The 15737-nt window shown below is 37.5% G+C and overlaps 2 protein-coding genes across 14 annotated transcripts in view; one reads left to right on the top strand and one right to left on the bottom strand.

Moving 5' to 3' along the window:
- The first annotated feature begins 46 nt into the window (after positions 1–46).
- Positions 47–8019, top strand: LOC121314120 (all trans-polyprenyl-diphosphate synthase PDSS1-like). Its single transcript, XM_041247054.1, has 11 exons — positions 47–263; positions 1314–1351; positions 1724–1856; positions 2187–2317; positions 2791–2932; positions 4214–4325; positions 4409–4518; positions 4640–4720; positions 5166–5279; positions 5738–5818; positions 7480–8019. Exons 1-11 carry the CDS (start codon positions 93–95, stop codon positions 7618–7620), a joined length of 1254 nt encoding a protein of 417 aa, XP_041102988.1. The 5' UTR covers positions 47–92; the 3' UTR covers positions 7621–8019.
- A 1601-nt stretch (positions 8020–9620) lies between these two features.
- The window catches only part of LOC121314118 (abl interactor 1-like), a 44157-nt gene continuing 38040 nt past the window's right edge, over positions 9621–15737 (bottom strand). For 4 of the 13 annotated variants that reach the window (XM_041247039.1, XM_041247041.1, XM_041247042.1 and 1 more), the window contains 4 exons: positions 15516–15707; positions 13312–13398; positions 11481–11666; positions 9621–11009 (listed from right to left, as the gene is read on the bottom strand). In XM_041247039.1, coding sequence (XP_041102973.1) covers positions 10834–11009; positions 11481–11666; positions 13312–13398; positions 15516–15707 — 641 coding nt within the window. In that variant the 3' untranslated portion in view covers positions 9621–10833. The remainder of the gene's footprint in view (positions 11010–11480; positions 11667–13311; positions 13399–15515; positions 15708–15737) is intronic. The other 9 variants (XM_041247050.1, XM_041247049.1, XM_041247052.1 and 6 more) reach the window with 3 other exon arrangements.

The raw sequence follows: 15737 nt of genomic DNA, 5'->3' as shown, positions 1-15737 counted from the left end.
CGTTCCGCCCGCTCCACCCCTTTCTTTTGTAAGGGCTGTTCTGTTTCCTGGTGAAAGGTGGCTGGCTGCTGGGTTGTGGTGTGTGAGAGGACATGGCGCTGCCCTGGAGGCAGTGTAGCTGGTGGGTGTTTGGCAATCACGGGGTGACATTAATAAACAACCTGTGTCGCACTCAACAAAGGACACTAGCCATCACGGGTGTGTCGGTTAGGAGGACGGGCACCGTGGCCATCCTGGGCAGCACTAACAGCACTGGATGCGAGGTAGGGCGACTCCTGTCTGAACACTTGCCAAACGTGAGAAGGTCAATGGAAGAGTACAGTTAGCGTAGTTGATACAAAATATCTCTCATTTATCACATGGATATGGAAATAAATATATATTTTGAGTGTTGCATGATGTGACAATAGTCAGTGTGTCACATACTAGGGTGGTGTATGGTTTACACCCCGCTGTACTTTGAGAAGGTCAAACTGTCACGGAAATTGTTAGCGTGAAAGGTACAGTACTATTATTAACTTCAGAACTGAATTGAACGGGCGAAACAGCCATCATCTGTAGGATTGGTAAAGTTTAAATTAACCCTGTATATGCTGTGCTTGTTTTGACCAGCTGTACCGGTGTAGTCATGAAATAACGGTTTCCCTTGTTTTCTTCACATTGTGGGCAACGCAGCGTTGATAGGTGCTGTTTATTTAGAAAACGTAGATATTGCATTTCAGCAAAAAAAGCATTTTTTATATATATATATATATTATGTTGTTTTATTTTTGCTGAAACATTAAGTGTACGGAGTTCGTAGACGTTTAACATGAATGGCAAGCTGTGCGCGTATCCGCGGAAGATTCTGAGTCGCCGGGAACCCGCTTTGATTTGTAAGAGCAGGGCGCGTGTTGTGACAAGCGAAAGGGCAGTGAATTTCATTGGTTGGGGAAGTCAATTTGATTCTACACCGGTAACGGCAGGTACAGAGTCAGAGCGTTGTACTAATGCTATGGCGAGCATATGATGTCCATGAAAAGTCATGTTTGATAACTTCACCTGTTTCAAACACTCTGATTTTTCGGTCTATTTGAAATCACTAGTTGATGGTGACGCTACAGATATATATTTTTATTATTATTTTAGTTTTTGTTTTCAAATGCATCTTTGACATGTCTGTAAGGTGTTTGCACTGCTCACCACCACAACAGCGTGCAAACCTTTAACTGTGAAGTACCACTGTATATCTTAAAGCTGTTCGATTGTTTGTACTGCAGTTTGGAAGGGTCAGCCCTTGGCCACACCAACTCATTCATTCTTTTTAATTACAGGCTGTAGCTTTTACCAAGAAACCGAACCCTCTGTGGAGGTATGTTTCCTTTAACATATTTTAAATTGTTTCTGATCTAATGTACCGTTTTCTGTGCTAATAAAAGCATGTGTACACTTTCATTTCAAATAATCATTACCTCAAGTATTAGAAAATAATATAAAGTAAACGGAAATTACCGTAAGCACCACGATGAAAAACTAAAGGGTTCTATGATTATTCTTTTTCCAATTGGTTACAAAGATGCCAAATATGTTAATGTATTGTTTTTTTAAACTGAGTGATTCTTTAAGTTTCAATGTTTTGGAGATTTAACTGAATCTTAACATCCCTACTCAGAGTGAATTATGGGGCATGTTTGAAGCTATTGATATGTCATTTATTTATATATGTAACACTCTCTTTTTGTAGGAATAGCTTCAGATTGTTTCACACTATGCAGAACAGATGTTGCTATAGCAATGTGAATAATGATGAACAACTGAAGGACCCCTTCAAACTTGTTCAAAAAGACTTGAAGAATCTCTATGAGGACATTAAAAAGGTAAGCATGAGTTATACAGTTTTTATCCCATGGTTATGCACAATATTAACATTTGTCAGAGCATACTTAAACTCTTTTGGAATGACTAAATATGGCATCCAGTGAGTATAGAAATGCCTCCTAAGAATGGACTTTTTTTTTCTTCTTCCTTTGCACATGGAAAGAAAATAGCATAGCTACAGTATGTACCCTAAGCCATATGGCACCAGCGATAAAAGCTTATAGACATAAAGCAAATTGAGCATGTGTGCTAACATAAAACAAACAAAAAACATTGTGCTTGAAAATTATCCTTTTTTTTTTATTTTACTTTTTCATTTTGATTTTCAGGAGCTGTTTGTTTCCAAAACAGAACTGAAATCTCTGTGTGATTATTACTTTGATGGAAAAGGAAAAGCTTTCCGACCAATGATTGTGGTGCTAATGGCTCGTGCATGCAATCTTCACAGCAACAGAGACAGGTAGGCTGTCCTGAACTTAGTTTCCACATGCTTGCTGTGCATCCATGCCTGTCAGTTTCTGTACTTCTGATTGTGCCAAGGGGCAGGAGTGTTTAAGTTGGGTTTCAGAGCAAAGTTGACTAGAGGTGCATCTGCTTGTGACATGGCTGTCTTTGTACGGATTGCTTTAACTGGATAATGTGGTATAAGGGGTCCTGTATATGTCAAGCATTCATGTTAAAATAAACTTAATGTTTTAGTGTCACAGTCCACTGTTGGGGTACTATTTCTCATGATCTGCAGAAACTCCAGCAGCTCATTGGTATTTGAAGCAGTTCTGCTTGGTGAGCTATTGAAGTAATTGTTGATTATTGTCCAAGTCACATAGTAGTGCAATATAGAATAATATCCTTCTTGTCAGGCACACTATCTTGCTGCCCTACAGTAAGGAATATGATTTGACAGCTGTTTTTTTTTGTTTTTTTTACCCAAAGAGAGTTGCTTCCAGGCCAGCGCTCAATAGCTATGATCTCAGAAATGATTCACACTGCAAGCCTCGTTCATGACGATGTAATCGATGGCTCTGACACCCGGAGAGGGAAAACCACTGTGAATGCAGTCTGGGGTGAAAGAAAGGTGAAGCTACTTTACATTGAAAACACATTTAGCTAAGGGTTTAAAAAGACAAAACAATGTTAACTTTTGGTTACATACTCTCGTACTCTCCATTTCTTAAATAAATGTAAATTTTATGTTTGAGACATTACAGGTTTTATTGTGTGCCCAGTTATGTCGCAGTAACACTTGGAATTGATCAAACTTTAATGGTCCCCTCATCCAGATTATAGCTGAAAGCCGTAGTGATGCATTACTGACCCACTAGGTTCTGAAGGCACATAGCCCTATTCGCAAAACAGGACTGTTTTAAGGAATGTTTAGGCTTTTTTTTTTTTTTTTTTTTTTAAGAATAAGGTTGTTAAATATTAACCGACTGAAGCAGCAGGCGCGGCACCGCTGGGCATTGTCACGGTGCGGTACCGCTAGTCTGCACCCGGGCACACAGGAGGGGGTTCCACTATGCAGTACAGTGTACAGTACAGTGCAATACTGTGTATTCGAATATAATTTACATTATGGACAAAAGTTTTGCATCACCTAGTAGAATGTGAGGATGCAGACATAATTAACAAAAAAACCAAACCAAAAAAAAACCTATATGAACATAATTTCGATATTTTATTTAACATCATGCAATCTAAGAAACTACACAATGGTATCTCAAAAGTCTGCATGAATCTAGTAGCACAGTATTTCATGTTAGATTTCAAAATGTCTCATTTTTTCAGTTTTTGGAAAACTACAAAGCGATATGGAATTTCAGTATGTCAACGTAACATGATTAATTCTATAGGGCGTGATGCTAAACTTTTGGCCCCCCCATATAATCTACTAAATAAAAACACTGGTTTGTTATTCAATGTTATTTTTCTGTCATCTAAATGCAGGTGTATGAAATGAGTGATCTGAGCTTAGAAACATACAGTACGTTGCTGAAAGCAACTAGCCTACTACTAAAGTGTTAGAAAATATATCCTTTTACAGCCAGTTATTTAGTAAAAATAGTGAACTACAGAAATAATTAAAAAAAAGGCAGGAAGGATACTTATCAAGGGTGATGTATGAAATACTGACATTCCTGTCCTTTTATGAAATATGGGAGGGATCAAACACTTTAGGGTGCTTGGACAATTCTGTAGACAACAGTTTCATTCATGATTTTTCCTGGCAAGCACGTGTTGTCAGCACTCGGCTGTGATTGGTTAATCCACCGACGGTACCGCGCGGCAGCCAGAAGAAATCGCTCTGGATTTGAATAAAACACTGTTTATGGTTTTAATAGCGCTATTTGTTTCACAGGCCATACTTGCAGGAGATTTTATCCTCTCTGTGGCATCTCTGGCACTGGGTCGTCTTGGCAACACCACTGTGGTATCAGTCTTATCTCAGGTCATCGAAGATTTAGTACGGGGTAAGGAATTACTTTGTGGTTACTTTTTTTTTTTTGCACCTACTAGTCATGTCTCATACCCACAGTACTGTTTTATTTTTTAGGGGAATTCATGCAGCTGGGTTCAAAGGAGACCGAGAACGAGCGATTTAAACACTACCTCGACAAAACCTTTAAGAAGACTGCCAGTCTTATAGCAAACAGTTGTAAAGCAGTATGTACGTTCTGTCTTGTCAACATTTAAAGAGGCTTTTTGTAAAGTAACAAAAAAATTCCAAACGTTTGAAGTCCAGTTTAGGTACATCCAGCTGATTCTCTCTTGTTTTTGTTGAAAGGTGTCTCTTCTTGTAAGCTCTGACCCAGCGGTCCACGAGATTGCTTTTCAGTATGGAAGGAATGTAGGAATCGCATTCCAGGTAATGAGTCCAATTTTAGCAGGATCTCCATAAATGCACAAGTAGTTGAATTTGACAATATATTAATGCATATAATAGGGTACTTGTATCCTTTTTTATTTTTATTTTTTAAAGCAATTTGTTTATTAGTTTTTGTTGGGTTTTTTTTTTAGTGAGTTTACAGTGAAATCAGCTGATATTTTGGAAAATTAACCTTTTAATTCAAAGTCTTCATTACGATATCTGTTTTGCTGAAAAACATTCCCCCGTGGGTTATGGCTCAGCAAAGGTTTCTACTGGAAGTGACTACTCCTGACACAACTGCTTTTGCTGGTCAATGTATTTATGCTTTAATACTCCATTCTATGTGCATAACTGACTGCAAACTTGTGTCATGTATGAGGTTTCTATGACCCTTCTAACTGCGATCATTGTCTGCTGATCAAAACCATGCTTTATATTCCAGCTGGTAGATGACGTGTTGGATTTTACATCTTGTGCAAATCAACTGGGAAAGCCATCAGCAGCAGATCTGCGGCTTGGTTTAGCCACAGGACCAGTCTTATTTGCTTGTCAGCAGGTAAGCTGCAACAAAAAAAATTAAAATATAGTTTGTGTGTGTGTGTGTGTGTATGTATGTGTGTGTATGTATGTATATATATATATATATATATATGTATATATATGTGTGTATATATATATATATATATATATATATATATATATTATATATATATATATATATATATATATATAATAATATATATAATAAAATAAAAATGTATGTTTTTGTAAGTATTTTGTTGTGGTAAATTAATTCAGAGATTGAAGTAGAAAGGTGTCTAGCAGAAGAGAACCAAGCAAAACATGCTTTTAAGATCTCTCCAATTAAACAAACAAAACAACTTGTCTTCATGCTGGGGTCAGGAAAAGCAACAATGGCTAGATAAACAAGGCCTGAGTAAAATGTTGAAGATGAGTCATTCCAAACATTTGATGAGATTGTTTGTAAACTTCCTTATTTCATTTTTTATAAAGTTTCCAGAGCTCCATGAAATGATAATGAGAAGGTTCAGTTCAGCAGGAGATGTGGAGCGTGCCTGGCAATATGTACTGCAGGTAAGAACTTGTGTAAAAAGAAGTCTGTTTTAGATTCTCTGTAAAGGCCCTATTACACCAGGGTGTGCAATATCAAGACTTCCAGTCCAGGGCTGTGTTTGTGCACATGCGCTACAGTTATAAGGGCTGTATTTTGTGTGATCGTTTCAGGGTATTTATTTTTTGTATTTCTGTAGAGTAATGTAGTCTTATTGTTGGGTAGAGTTAAAGGACCAGGAACGTCCATATGCAGAAAGTTAAAACCTAAAAGGGATGTTTTGTTTGTTATTGTGCATGCATGGTTTGTTGGTTAAACCCAGCATACGTTAATGCTAAAATCAGACACTGTAAATATTTGAATACTTTCTATTTTTTGTAGCAGGTTAAATAAAATAAGGTTAAAACCAGTAGATATAATAAACACATGAAAGACATAAATTAAAATCAGCAGGAATAGAGGGGAGGACATGCAATTGGATACAGAACTGCTTAAGAAAGCAAAGCCTGATTGTGATAGGTGTAAAATTGGCTTAGGGGGTGTACTTAGTGGGGTACCGCAGGGGTCTGTACTTGGACCCTTACTGTTCCTCTTTTATATAAATGACTTGGACCAAGAAATAAGACATTTATACATGTTTGCCTTTTTGTTTTGCAGCTAATGTATATCAGCTATAATACATACTGTATAGGCTGTGTCTGTCTAACTAATTGTATAGGGCTGCAGTACAGTTATTCTACACTTTTGCCATTGATTATAATCACTTAAAAACAGACACCTAAACTTAAGTGTTACCAATATACATTGAAAGATTGTTACATTTGCAGATGACACCAAACTTGGAGAAGTGGACTAATTCAAAGGGATTTGGACCTTCTCTGTAATTGAGCACACTTGTGGCAAACTCAGTTTAATGTTAAATGTGAAGTATTGCACACTGGGTGTAGTAGTCCATGTTATAGTGTACAATGAACAGGATGAAAATAGGGGACAAAGACTTTGAAAAAAGAACTGGGTTATAGTGGAGTCATCATTAAAAGTAACTTGTAAATGTGGTGAGGCAATTAAAGCACATATAATGTTAGGCATTATTGCAAAGTGTGGAATACAAGTCTAGACAAGTTATGCTAAGATTTGTCCTAATTAGACGCCACCTAGAACACTGTCTGCAGTTTTGGTCACCTCTTTACAAAAAAGACATTGCACTTAAATAGAGAGAAGGGCAACTAAGCTGATCTCAGGACTTCATGATAATTACATCTCTTCAGTCTAGAAAAAAAAAAAGAGGGGACTTGAAGTCTTAAGTCATAAATGGTCTAGAAATAGTTAACCCAAGACACTACAAGTTCAGCACAGGAGAGAAGGACATAGGGGCAAAAATGGAAGCGGAGTAAAAGCGAGTTTAGAACAGAAGGTAGGAAGCACTTTTGTCTTTACACAGAGGAGTATAAAATGCATGGAACAACCTACCAGGTTAAAAAAAAAAAAAAGAACCTGTTGCACATCTCATATCGACCTGCACAGCTTATCCTATTTTATCTATTAAAACTTGTAATGGCACACAACTCAAGAATTCTTTACCCACCAAAAATGAACAGGAGAGGTCTTTGTATGCACTGTATTTTTTTTCTTCTTGTGTACAGTAGCAGTATTAATGTTGCATCTCTTTCTCTCCAATTCTTAGAGCAATGGTGTCCAACAAACTACCTACCTCGCCCGGCGTTATTGCCAAGAAGCTATCCGACAGATCAGCAAGCTGTCTCCTTCCCCAGAGAGGGAGGCTCTCATACAACTCACAGAAATCATTCTGATTCGTGATAAGTGACATCTGAAACTCCTCTGTCCAAGGCAGCTATCTCTCTGGACAGTGCCTGCAGAACCAACAGTGGTTTGTCCACAGTAATGGGGTAGAGGGGGTTCGTAAATATTCACCCAGCACTGAAAGAAACATCTCTGAATTACGAACCTGCACTGTTATTGCCCAAAGAAACTTCTACTAACCCCATTACTCCAGACAGAACATGTGGGCTTTTTAAAATCAAGGAAATCAGGTGGTGGTTTTGTGTGGACTTGTTTACATTGTTCTATACAAACCGTCCAAACTGCAAGACCAGTGTGGGTGACATTGACATGGTGTACATGTTATAAATTCATAATTATAACAAAGGCCTTAATTCCTCAAGCACCAGTGTAATCAAATTTACATAAAGCCAATATTTTTTAATTAATGTTGTGCCTGTGTCTTATTTAATTACCACAGTAACAAACATATAGGATAATGATTTATTATAAAAGACTGTACAGAAATTTCAATTAACAGATTATATACAAATGAAAAGGTAGAAAATTTTTTTGGTTAAAGAAAATTTGTTAGTTACAGAACACTTAACATTTATTATAACAAAGCCAAACAGACAAAAGTACAGCATCAAGGCATTGTTAGCTGAAAAACCCAGAAAAGTTAAAACATTAGTGGTCATTTAAGACTTGAGTTTAATTTCTAGTGTTACGGCTGTATTTTCTTACACAGAGGGTCCAGATGAATTGTCCAAAAATGTGATAACTACAGCTTTTTCTAAACCAAGTCAAGATGATAATTATTTGGTTAAAAGGAGAAATGGTATGTTTAAACAAAAAAAAAAAAAAAATTGATATAGGCTCTCGTACAACTCACATAAATCATAAATATAATCATGTTTTCATTTTTGTTTCCTATCATGTATGGCCAGGTCACAACATTCTACTGTGCTCACCAGCACAGATAAGGCCAGCTTTTAATCAAGGTAACAGAAAATGCAGCTCAAGGCTACAAACTATACTGGCTGGTACTATGGTATAACACTGGTCTACTAAACACGATGCATCCCAGTTTTTACCTGTACATCAGATTGCTTCTCCCTGTCAGTAACACAAGACTGATGATCAAAATACATCTCCATGTAAGTCTACAGAACAGTAGAATTGGTTAAACTTATTAAATATGGCACTACTTCATTTCACACAAATTGGAAAAAATCAAACAATTCACAAATATAATTGAGATTATATTAAGGTTAAAAAGATTGCAAACTGTCACATTTCAGGGTAATCATTGTCCATGATTAGTGCTAAGCAGGCTATAAAATCAGCAGCTAATTTACTATAGCAATAGATGTGTTATGTGATGTTAAGCTAAACTACTAAAACTTACCTTAAAAAAAAAAATTGTAGGACTACAGTATATAAGTCATTAGACAGTGTAGGAGGGGCCTTGAATTCGATTTAAAATGCCTGGCCTTATTTAAAAAACGAGTCATGTACCAACTCCCACAGCATCTTTTACACACCATTTACACCATGGTCCGAGTTGGTATGTGATTGGGGAATTACTGTATTTAAACAAATGTAAACAATTTCAACAAGTTTCAGGATAGTTTAGTGTGTGATATATATATATCTATATATATAATATATATATATATATATATATATATATATATATATATAATGTGTTGCTAGAATGAGATGTAATAGCCACGGAAAATAACACATGCAAGCAACAATATTTGAATAAAAAAAATAAAAAAACCACACCATTTCTACCTTGAATGTTAGCAAAATGCATAACCTCTACCCCCCTCCCCATGCCCCGTGATCATGTTATCATATCAAATCTTATTTGATGTCATAACTAATTAACAGAATTTAAGAGAGCAAAAATACACATGAACCATGTTTGGTCAGTGTGTGTGTGTGTGTGTGTGTGTGTGTGTAATTATTATATATATATATATATATATATTAGACACACACACTGTTGGAAAACTAGCCTTATCTAAAAATAAAAGATGGGAGGGGCAGCACACAGGTGTAAAATCAAAGTACTTTAATTCTGGTCCATTAATTAGACTGTTCTGGTTTATGGAATGCTCGTTGCAGCACAGTAGTATTTAAATTTAAATTTGTGAAATCAAAACAGTTCCATGATACAGCTCAGATAAAACCCAGAAAGATCCCACAGAGCACGCCTGCACAAACTGCAATCATTTCAAAATTCATCGGATTTGTTCCTGTTTTTCAGGGTAAAGGTTTTAGATTTAGAAACCAAGTTTTAAAACTAATTTGAATGGTTAGTATTTCCAAGTCAGTATTAGCAGCAGAATTAGTGGGGCAAAAATTATTCCATATATAATTTTTTTTTTTTTTTCCCCCAACAAAGCCTTGATTACATACTATGAAGCCGCATATGTAAAACTCATTATGCAAATGTAATGATATCAAATACTGAAATACAAACTGGAGCACATAGAATATAAGACCACCAACAAGTCCACAACAATGCTTTAGACAATTAAAAAAGAAGCAAGTGCAAGCGCTCACTGTAAATATATTACAACAAACTGGAAGCATAATGGATAAAAAAAAATAAAAAAATACAGGTTACAATACATAAATTCTTAATCTGTACGCATGCTTCAAGAAAATTTAAAAGTACAATTCAGGAATGACCATTAGCTTTAAAAAGGTAATCTGACCTGCATTTCCACTCGCATTCTAATAACATAAAAAATGCATTGGTCTAGCTTAGTGTCAGTTACCATGCTGAATTGAGAAGAAAAACAAAAATGAATGGCACAATTTAAAACCTGATTTATAAAATATACCTCTACATATACACTCATGGGATAGGCTGGTCAAGACATTGTGAAAGACACTCAGAAAGTAACACCCATTACTGACAACCTAAGAGACAGCTGCTCATATTATGTACAGCCAAGTAGTAATATGACAACACCTGCCTATTGACCATTAAACACATTGTAAATAAGCATGTTATCAACATTCAAATCATATCATGTTGCACCTTAGCATACCTTATTCTCCCCAAACACCCCTGTCCAATCCAAAAAGTAATCCAGTAAATAGAATTTGTATTTGCAATTTAAAAAGAAAAAGGAACATTCTGTCACATCCTAATGCACTTATCTATGCGTTTTAGGTCAATGAACTTTGTCCAGATATGAGTGAATAAATAGGGTCCCCACTAGAGAAGCATCTCTCAATCTGCATAGTGCATGATTGACTCAACATAATTCCCAGGGAACAAGCCAGTGACTCCGTTGCAGTTGCCTTCATACCAGCCATCATCATTCTTCTTGATGATGTAAATAATTGCACCTTCATTGAAAGACAGCTCATCCTCCTTGTCCTTTGAGTAGTCATAAATTGCAACAACTACATTTAGAGAGGGAAACAACAATAATACAAAAAAGAAGTGTTAGTTCTTTGGGTGAAGAAAAAGCATAGAAATATTGTTTCTCTCTTGAATGACAGACATGCACCTTTTTATTCTAATTTCAAAATCAGCACAAAGCATACTGCCCATAAAAAATGCAAGCAATGGCAAAAACATCTTGAATAAGCAGCCACAAATGTTAAGTCCTTTAAGGACAGGTTTCTTTGTGATAGAGTGTGTGTCATTAATTAATTAATCAATTAACACACACAATTCCATGATGCCTGAAGGTTTAAACAGAAAGACATGTAGTAAATGACATCAAACACGTTCAGTTACACCAAGGCATGAAAAGCATGCAAGTACCTCCACTGTTTGTTTTCAAAGGCACTTTCCCTTGACAAAGGTGTGTTAAACATAGCGAAGTGTTGGGAAGTTGTATGCATTTATTCACCCTGCTTACTGCTCACCTTTCTCAATATAGCTCTTGGGTGCCCAGGCTGGGTCTCCGTCAGCATAGGGATCACTGTACTGCACCACAGCAGCCTCCTCGTCCTCGTAGTCAGCCGGTGGGGGGGGTGGAGGAGGCGGGGACTCATCAAATATGGGCATGTCATCTGGGGGGGGCGGAGGAGGAGGGGTGGGGCTGTCCGCAACTGGAACAGAGGGCAAAGGGTATTCAAAGGGTACATGTCAATGAGCAAACCAAAGCCAGGAGAGGAAAAGAACTGTACTACATAGAAACATACATGCTCTGTGCATTCACTGTAATTGCAGGCACCCATGCAGGCGTACAGAAGCAACAGGCTGATAAGTCTGTACTTGGGCTAGAAGAGTTGTTAGTAAACTACAGTTTAGTTAGTGTAGTTGTAAAGAGTTTTCCTGTACATGTCTGCCTATCAGATCTCATTGATTTCAGAAATGATTAAGACGTGGATATCAGTTTACGCATGGAACTGTATTTTATGATTGAGTGTAAAGACGAGTTTGTACAAATCTACGCAACAAAATAAACCTGAGTGTGGGGCGGCAGCAAGATCAATAAAGAGCCAAGGGTAGAGATGACATGTAGATCCACAAGATCAATAAAGAGCCAAGGGTAGAGATGACATGTAGATCCACACGATCAATAAAGAGCCAAGGGTAGAGATGACATGTAGATCCACACGATCAATAAAGAGCTAAGGGTAGAGATGACATGTAGATCCACTGCTGTTCAGATCAAATGCTAGTGTTTTATTTTCAGAAAAGGACCCAACAGAGAAATGAAATTAAGTTGTACTTTTCAAAATCAGTCTGTTTGCTTATTTCCAAAGCTCACAATAAATTCTGCACTCCTGTATCTGAAGTGCCTGAAGCTCGTCCCCTTGCCTTTGAGCTCACCAGAGCTAATCACAGAGCTGCTCAGTGGTAATGAAAGTTCCACAGCTGTCCCTTTAGTGTTTGAAATTAACCCGCTCTTCTGCATTCTGAACTTGTAGCAGCCTAAACAGCTACACACACTGTATCCAAATGTAATTAACTTTTTTTTTTTTTTTTTAAATCAGCACATTAAATTGTACACGTAAATCCCATCCCAAAGCAATAGGATCTAAATTTAGAAAATATGCATTAACCTTGTAGTCAATGAAAAACACACACTTGCAATTCTGTTTACCTCCAGAAGATGACAGCCTGCTGTGTGTGTGCTCGTGCAGTATGTAAACTGACTTCTCGAAGCCAAAAAAAAAAAAAAAAAAATGTATTTAAGTGTGCTCTGTGAAGCAGGTATGTAATTCAAGAAAGTTTAGTTCTTATATCATCATTCTGCATGCAATATTGCCATTTAGTCCCCAAAGCAGTTGAGAACATGACACTTGAGGGATGTACCTAATGTTATTCACTAGGGGTTGAAACTATGGGGTTAGTTAATGTTTGAGGTTAATCTAACTCAGCTGTTTGATAGGAGAATTTACACAGGACTGCAGTTTTGTTTTTTGTTTTTTTTTTTTTTTTTTTTAACCAGTTGAGTTAGTGAGTTAAAAACCACTAACCACATATGACTCTTCTTTTAATTGCCTGGCACTGACAAAGAGGCAGGTTTTTAATTTGTAATATTTCCATAAAAACGCATAATACAATTTACCAGCACCATTGCATGTATTAATGACAATATGCATCGATCAGAGAAATGTTAGCTTTTAGTTGTGAGATGTACACGGACAGTGAAAGGAAAGTTCTAAACTAAAACGAGAGAAAGACAACATGCGTGCTTGTGAAGCATGCTACACTCACAGACAGCGAGGTTGTTTCCGGACTTACTGTTTTCTTGCACTCTGGCAACAAAGCCTGTGAGAGGTATCTGTGGAGTCAGCTGAGGCATAGGAGGAGGAGGAGGGGCAATAGACACTTGAAGCAGCAACACAAACCAACAGGGAAAGAAAGAGGGCAGGGATAAAACAGGAGGAAACAAACAAGCAGATGTCAGTCAGTCACAGGGAACAAAGGTGCGTGAAACCAAGGAGTCCCAGAACAAGCTTTCAAATTTAGTTTTTGCAGTAATAAATATGAAATCGCCTGAAACAAAATGTGTTTGTCAGACTGGGTTCAGGGCAGAACTAGCCTTGCTCAAACATGTATGGAGGATGACCTTGTATCTGCTGTGAAGCAGCCCCAAGCACACACTATTGTTCAGATGCTCAGTCTCGTCTCCAGGGATTTGCCTGCACTCATTTGGAATACATGCCTTTCTTTTCATACAATTTATCCTGTTTTCTGCTCAGCCCTACATGAAAACACCACTGAGTAACAGACACACCTGCTCCAAAGCCAGGACCATGTCGCTCTAACAGGAGGTATTACAGCTGGCAGTGGGCCCTGTTACTGTGTTTTTTTTTTTGAGAACAATGATTTATTGCTTTGAAATGCTTAAACTTGTAAGGAGGCAAGTATGAGGAATGTAAAAGCCTAGGTTTAATATGAAAAAAATCTATTATTAGATACAGGCAACTAAAAGAGCAGTGTCAGGGGGAAGACAAAAAAAGGAACTTATATATGACCTAGAAATGTACATTTCACAACCATGCACTGACAGCTATTTGCATTGTGGTTGCATGGAACTAAAAAGATTAAAAGGGGATTTCCCATCCTTTCATTTACAATAACTAGAGCTCCAGATGTTTAGCAGCTACCTGGGTCTTAAAACTGGAGAGTCTGATCATAATGAAGTTGACTACACCAGTCTCACAGTTCATGAGGTACTGTAACTGCAACAAGCAGCCTCACTCTGGGGAGTTGCCATTGTGCCTGTCAGCAGTACATCTCCACTATCCAAGGACATCCTGAGGATATTCTTCCTGGGGAAACTGGTTTGCTGTACTCAACAAACTCCAAAAAAGCCATATGGTACTTTTCCAATCCATATAACAAAGCTCAGAATCTGAATGGTTCTGAAGCCTATACCACACAACACCATTCCCTGTGCTTACAGAACTGGTCTAAACAGTACAAATCAATTTCTATCCAGGCTACTTCAAAGTTGGCTGAATGTTAATGAAAATTAAATGGAGGACAAGCAGTTGTTTAATTCCTCTCTGTCTGGCACATTGCTGATAATGTTAAAATGTGCGGCTACTGATTAAACAAGACTAGGGTTATCACGGCACCTTGTGATTTACTATTTACACTACCAGTGAAAAGCAAATATAGGAATGGGACTACATAGAAAGTTTCCAGAGAAAATAAATAACACTATGTAACACAATTTTTGTTCCTGGGTAGTAAGTGTTATTTCCTAATTGCTTATGCCTCAAAAGTATAGAAAATGGCTATTATTCCCCACAAACTTTGCTTTTGTGACCAGGACAGTGATATTTCAAAATATCACTATTTCCAATGGGAAAATGGGCAAGTGTGTGTCTTTTCGTTCACATAGTCAGAAAAAAACAACATATGAATCCAAATTAACATGTATTTATACTAAAGTAATACAAAAATGACTACAAAAGATTTAGAAGCGAGTAGTTTTTCGAGATTTACGATTGTAACTGTAAATACAGTTATAATCGTAAATCTCGAAAAACTACTCGCTTCTAAATCTTTTGTAGTCATTTTTCATTCCTACATTTTTTTGGGGGGGGGGGGGGGGGGGGGGGGGGGGGGGGGGGGGGGGGGGGGGATTTTGAAAGACCAGCCATGAGGCTCATACATACATACATACATACACTAATTTCACAGTATATACCTGTTGCTACATTAGCACAATAACTAAACAGTTTATATACAGTACAATATATATAAACTTTACATTTGCAAACATTTGTTGCTGTAAACATGTCCCTAGTGGACAAACAGAAGTTGCTGCTTCATTTCCTGTTTTAAAGTATATGCCCATACAAATATACACCATTTATTTAATAGTTTCTGTCATGTATATAATTAGGCAACAAACAGGCATTGTTCCTACATTCCATTACTGGAGAATGCTTTTAAAGTGGCAGTCAGAGAAAGAAAGCAAGGAGCCTTACTTGAGCTGGGAGGGTAAAGGGGGACGCCGTTAACGTGAGGCTGCACAGAAAACTGAGATGTGATGGAAGGGGTTCGTCTGTAGCCCCCGGAGGAAACGGAAGAGGTGGTGGAATTGTGCCGAGAGATCTGCCGGGTTATTGTTCCAAACTGAGAGCCAGGAAGTGGACCAGGACCAGAGACCGGACCCGACGCTGCAAGCAGTGAGAAAGGAAACCCAAAGG

This window comes from Polyodon spathula, chromosome 4 (genome assembly GCF_017654505.1).
Source record: "Polyodon spathula isolate WHYD16114869_AA chromosome 4, ASM1765450v1, whole genome shotgun sequence".
Classification (NCBI taxonomy): Eukaryota; Metazoa; Chordata; class Actinopteri; order Acipenseriformes; family Polyodontidae; genus Polyodon; species Polyodon spathula.
The sequence above is the reverse complement of the archived record's forward strand: the minus strand, read 5'-3'. Positions and strand labels throughout refer to the sequence as shown.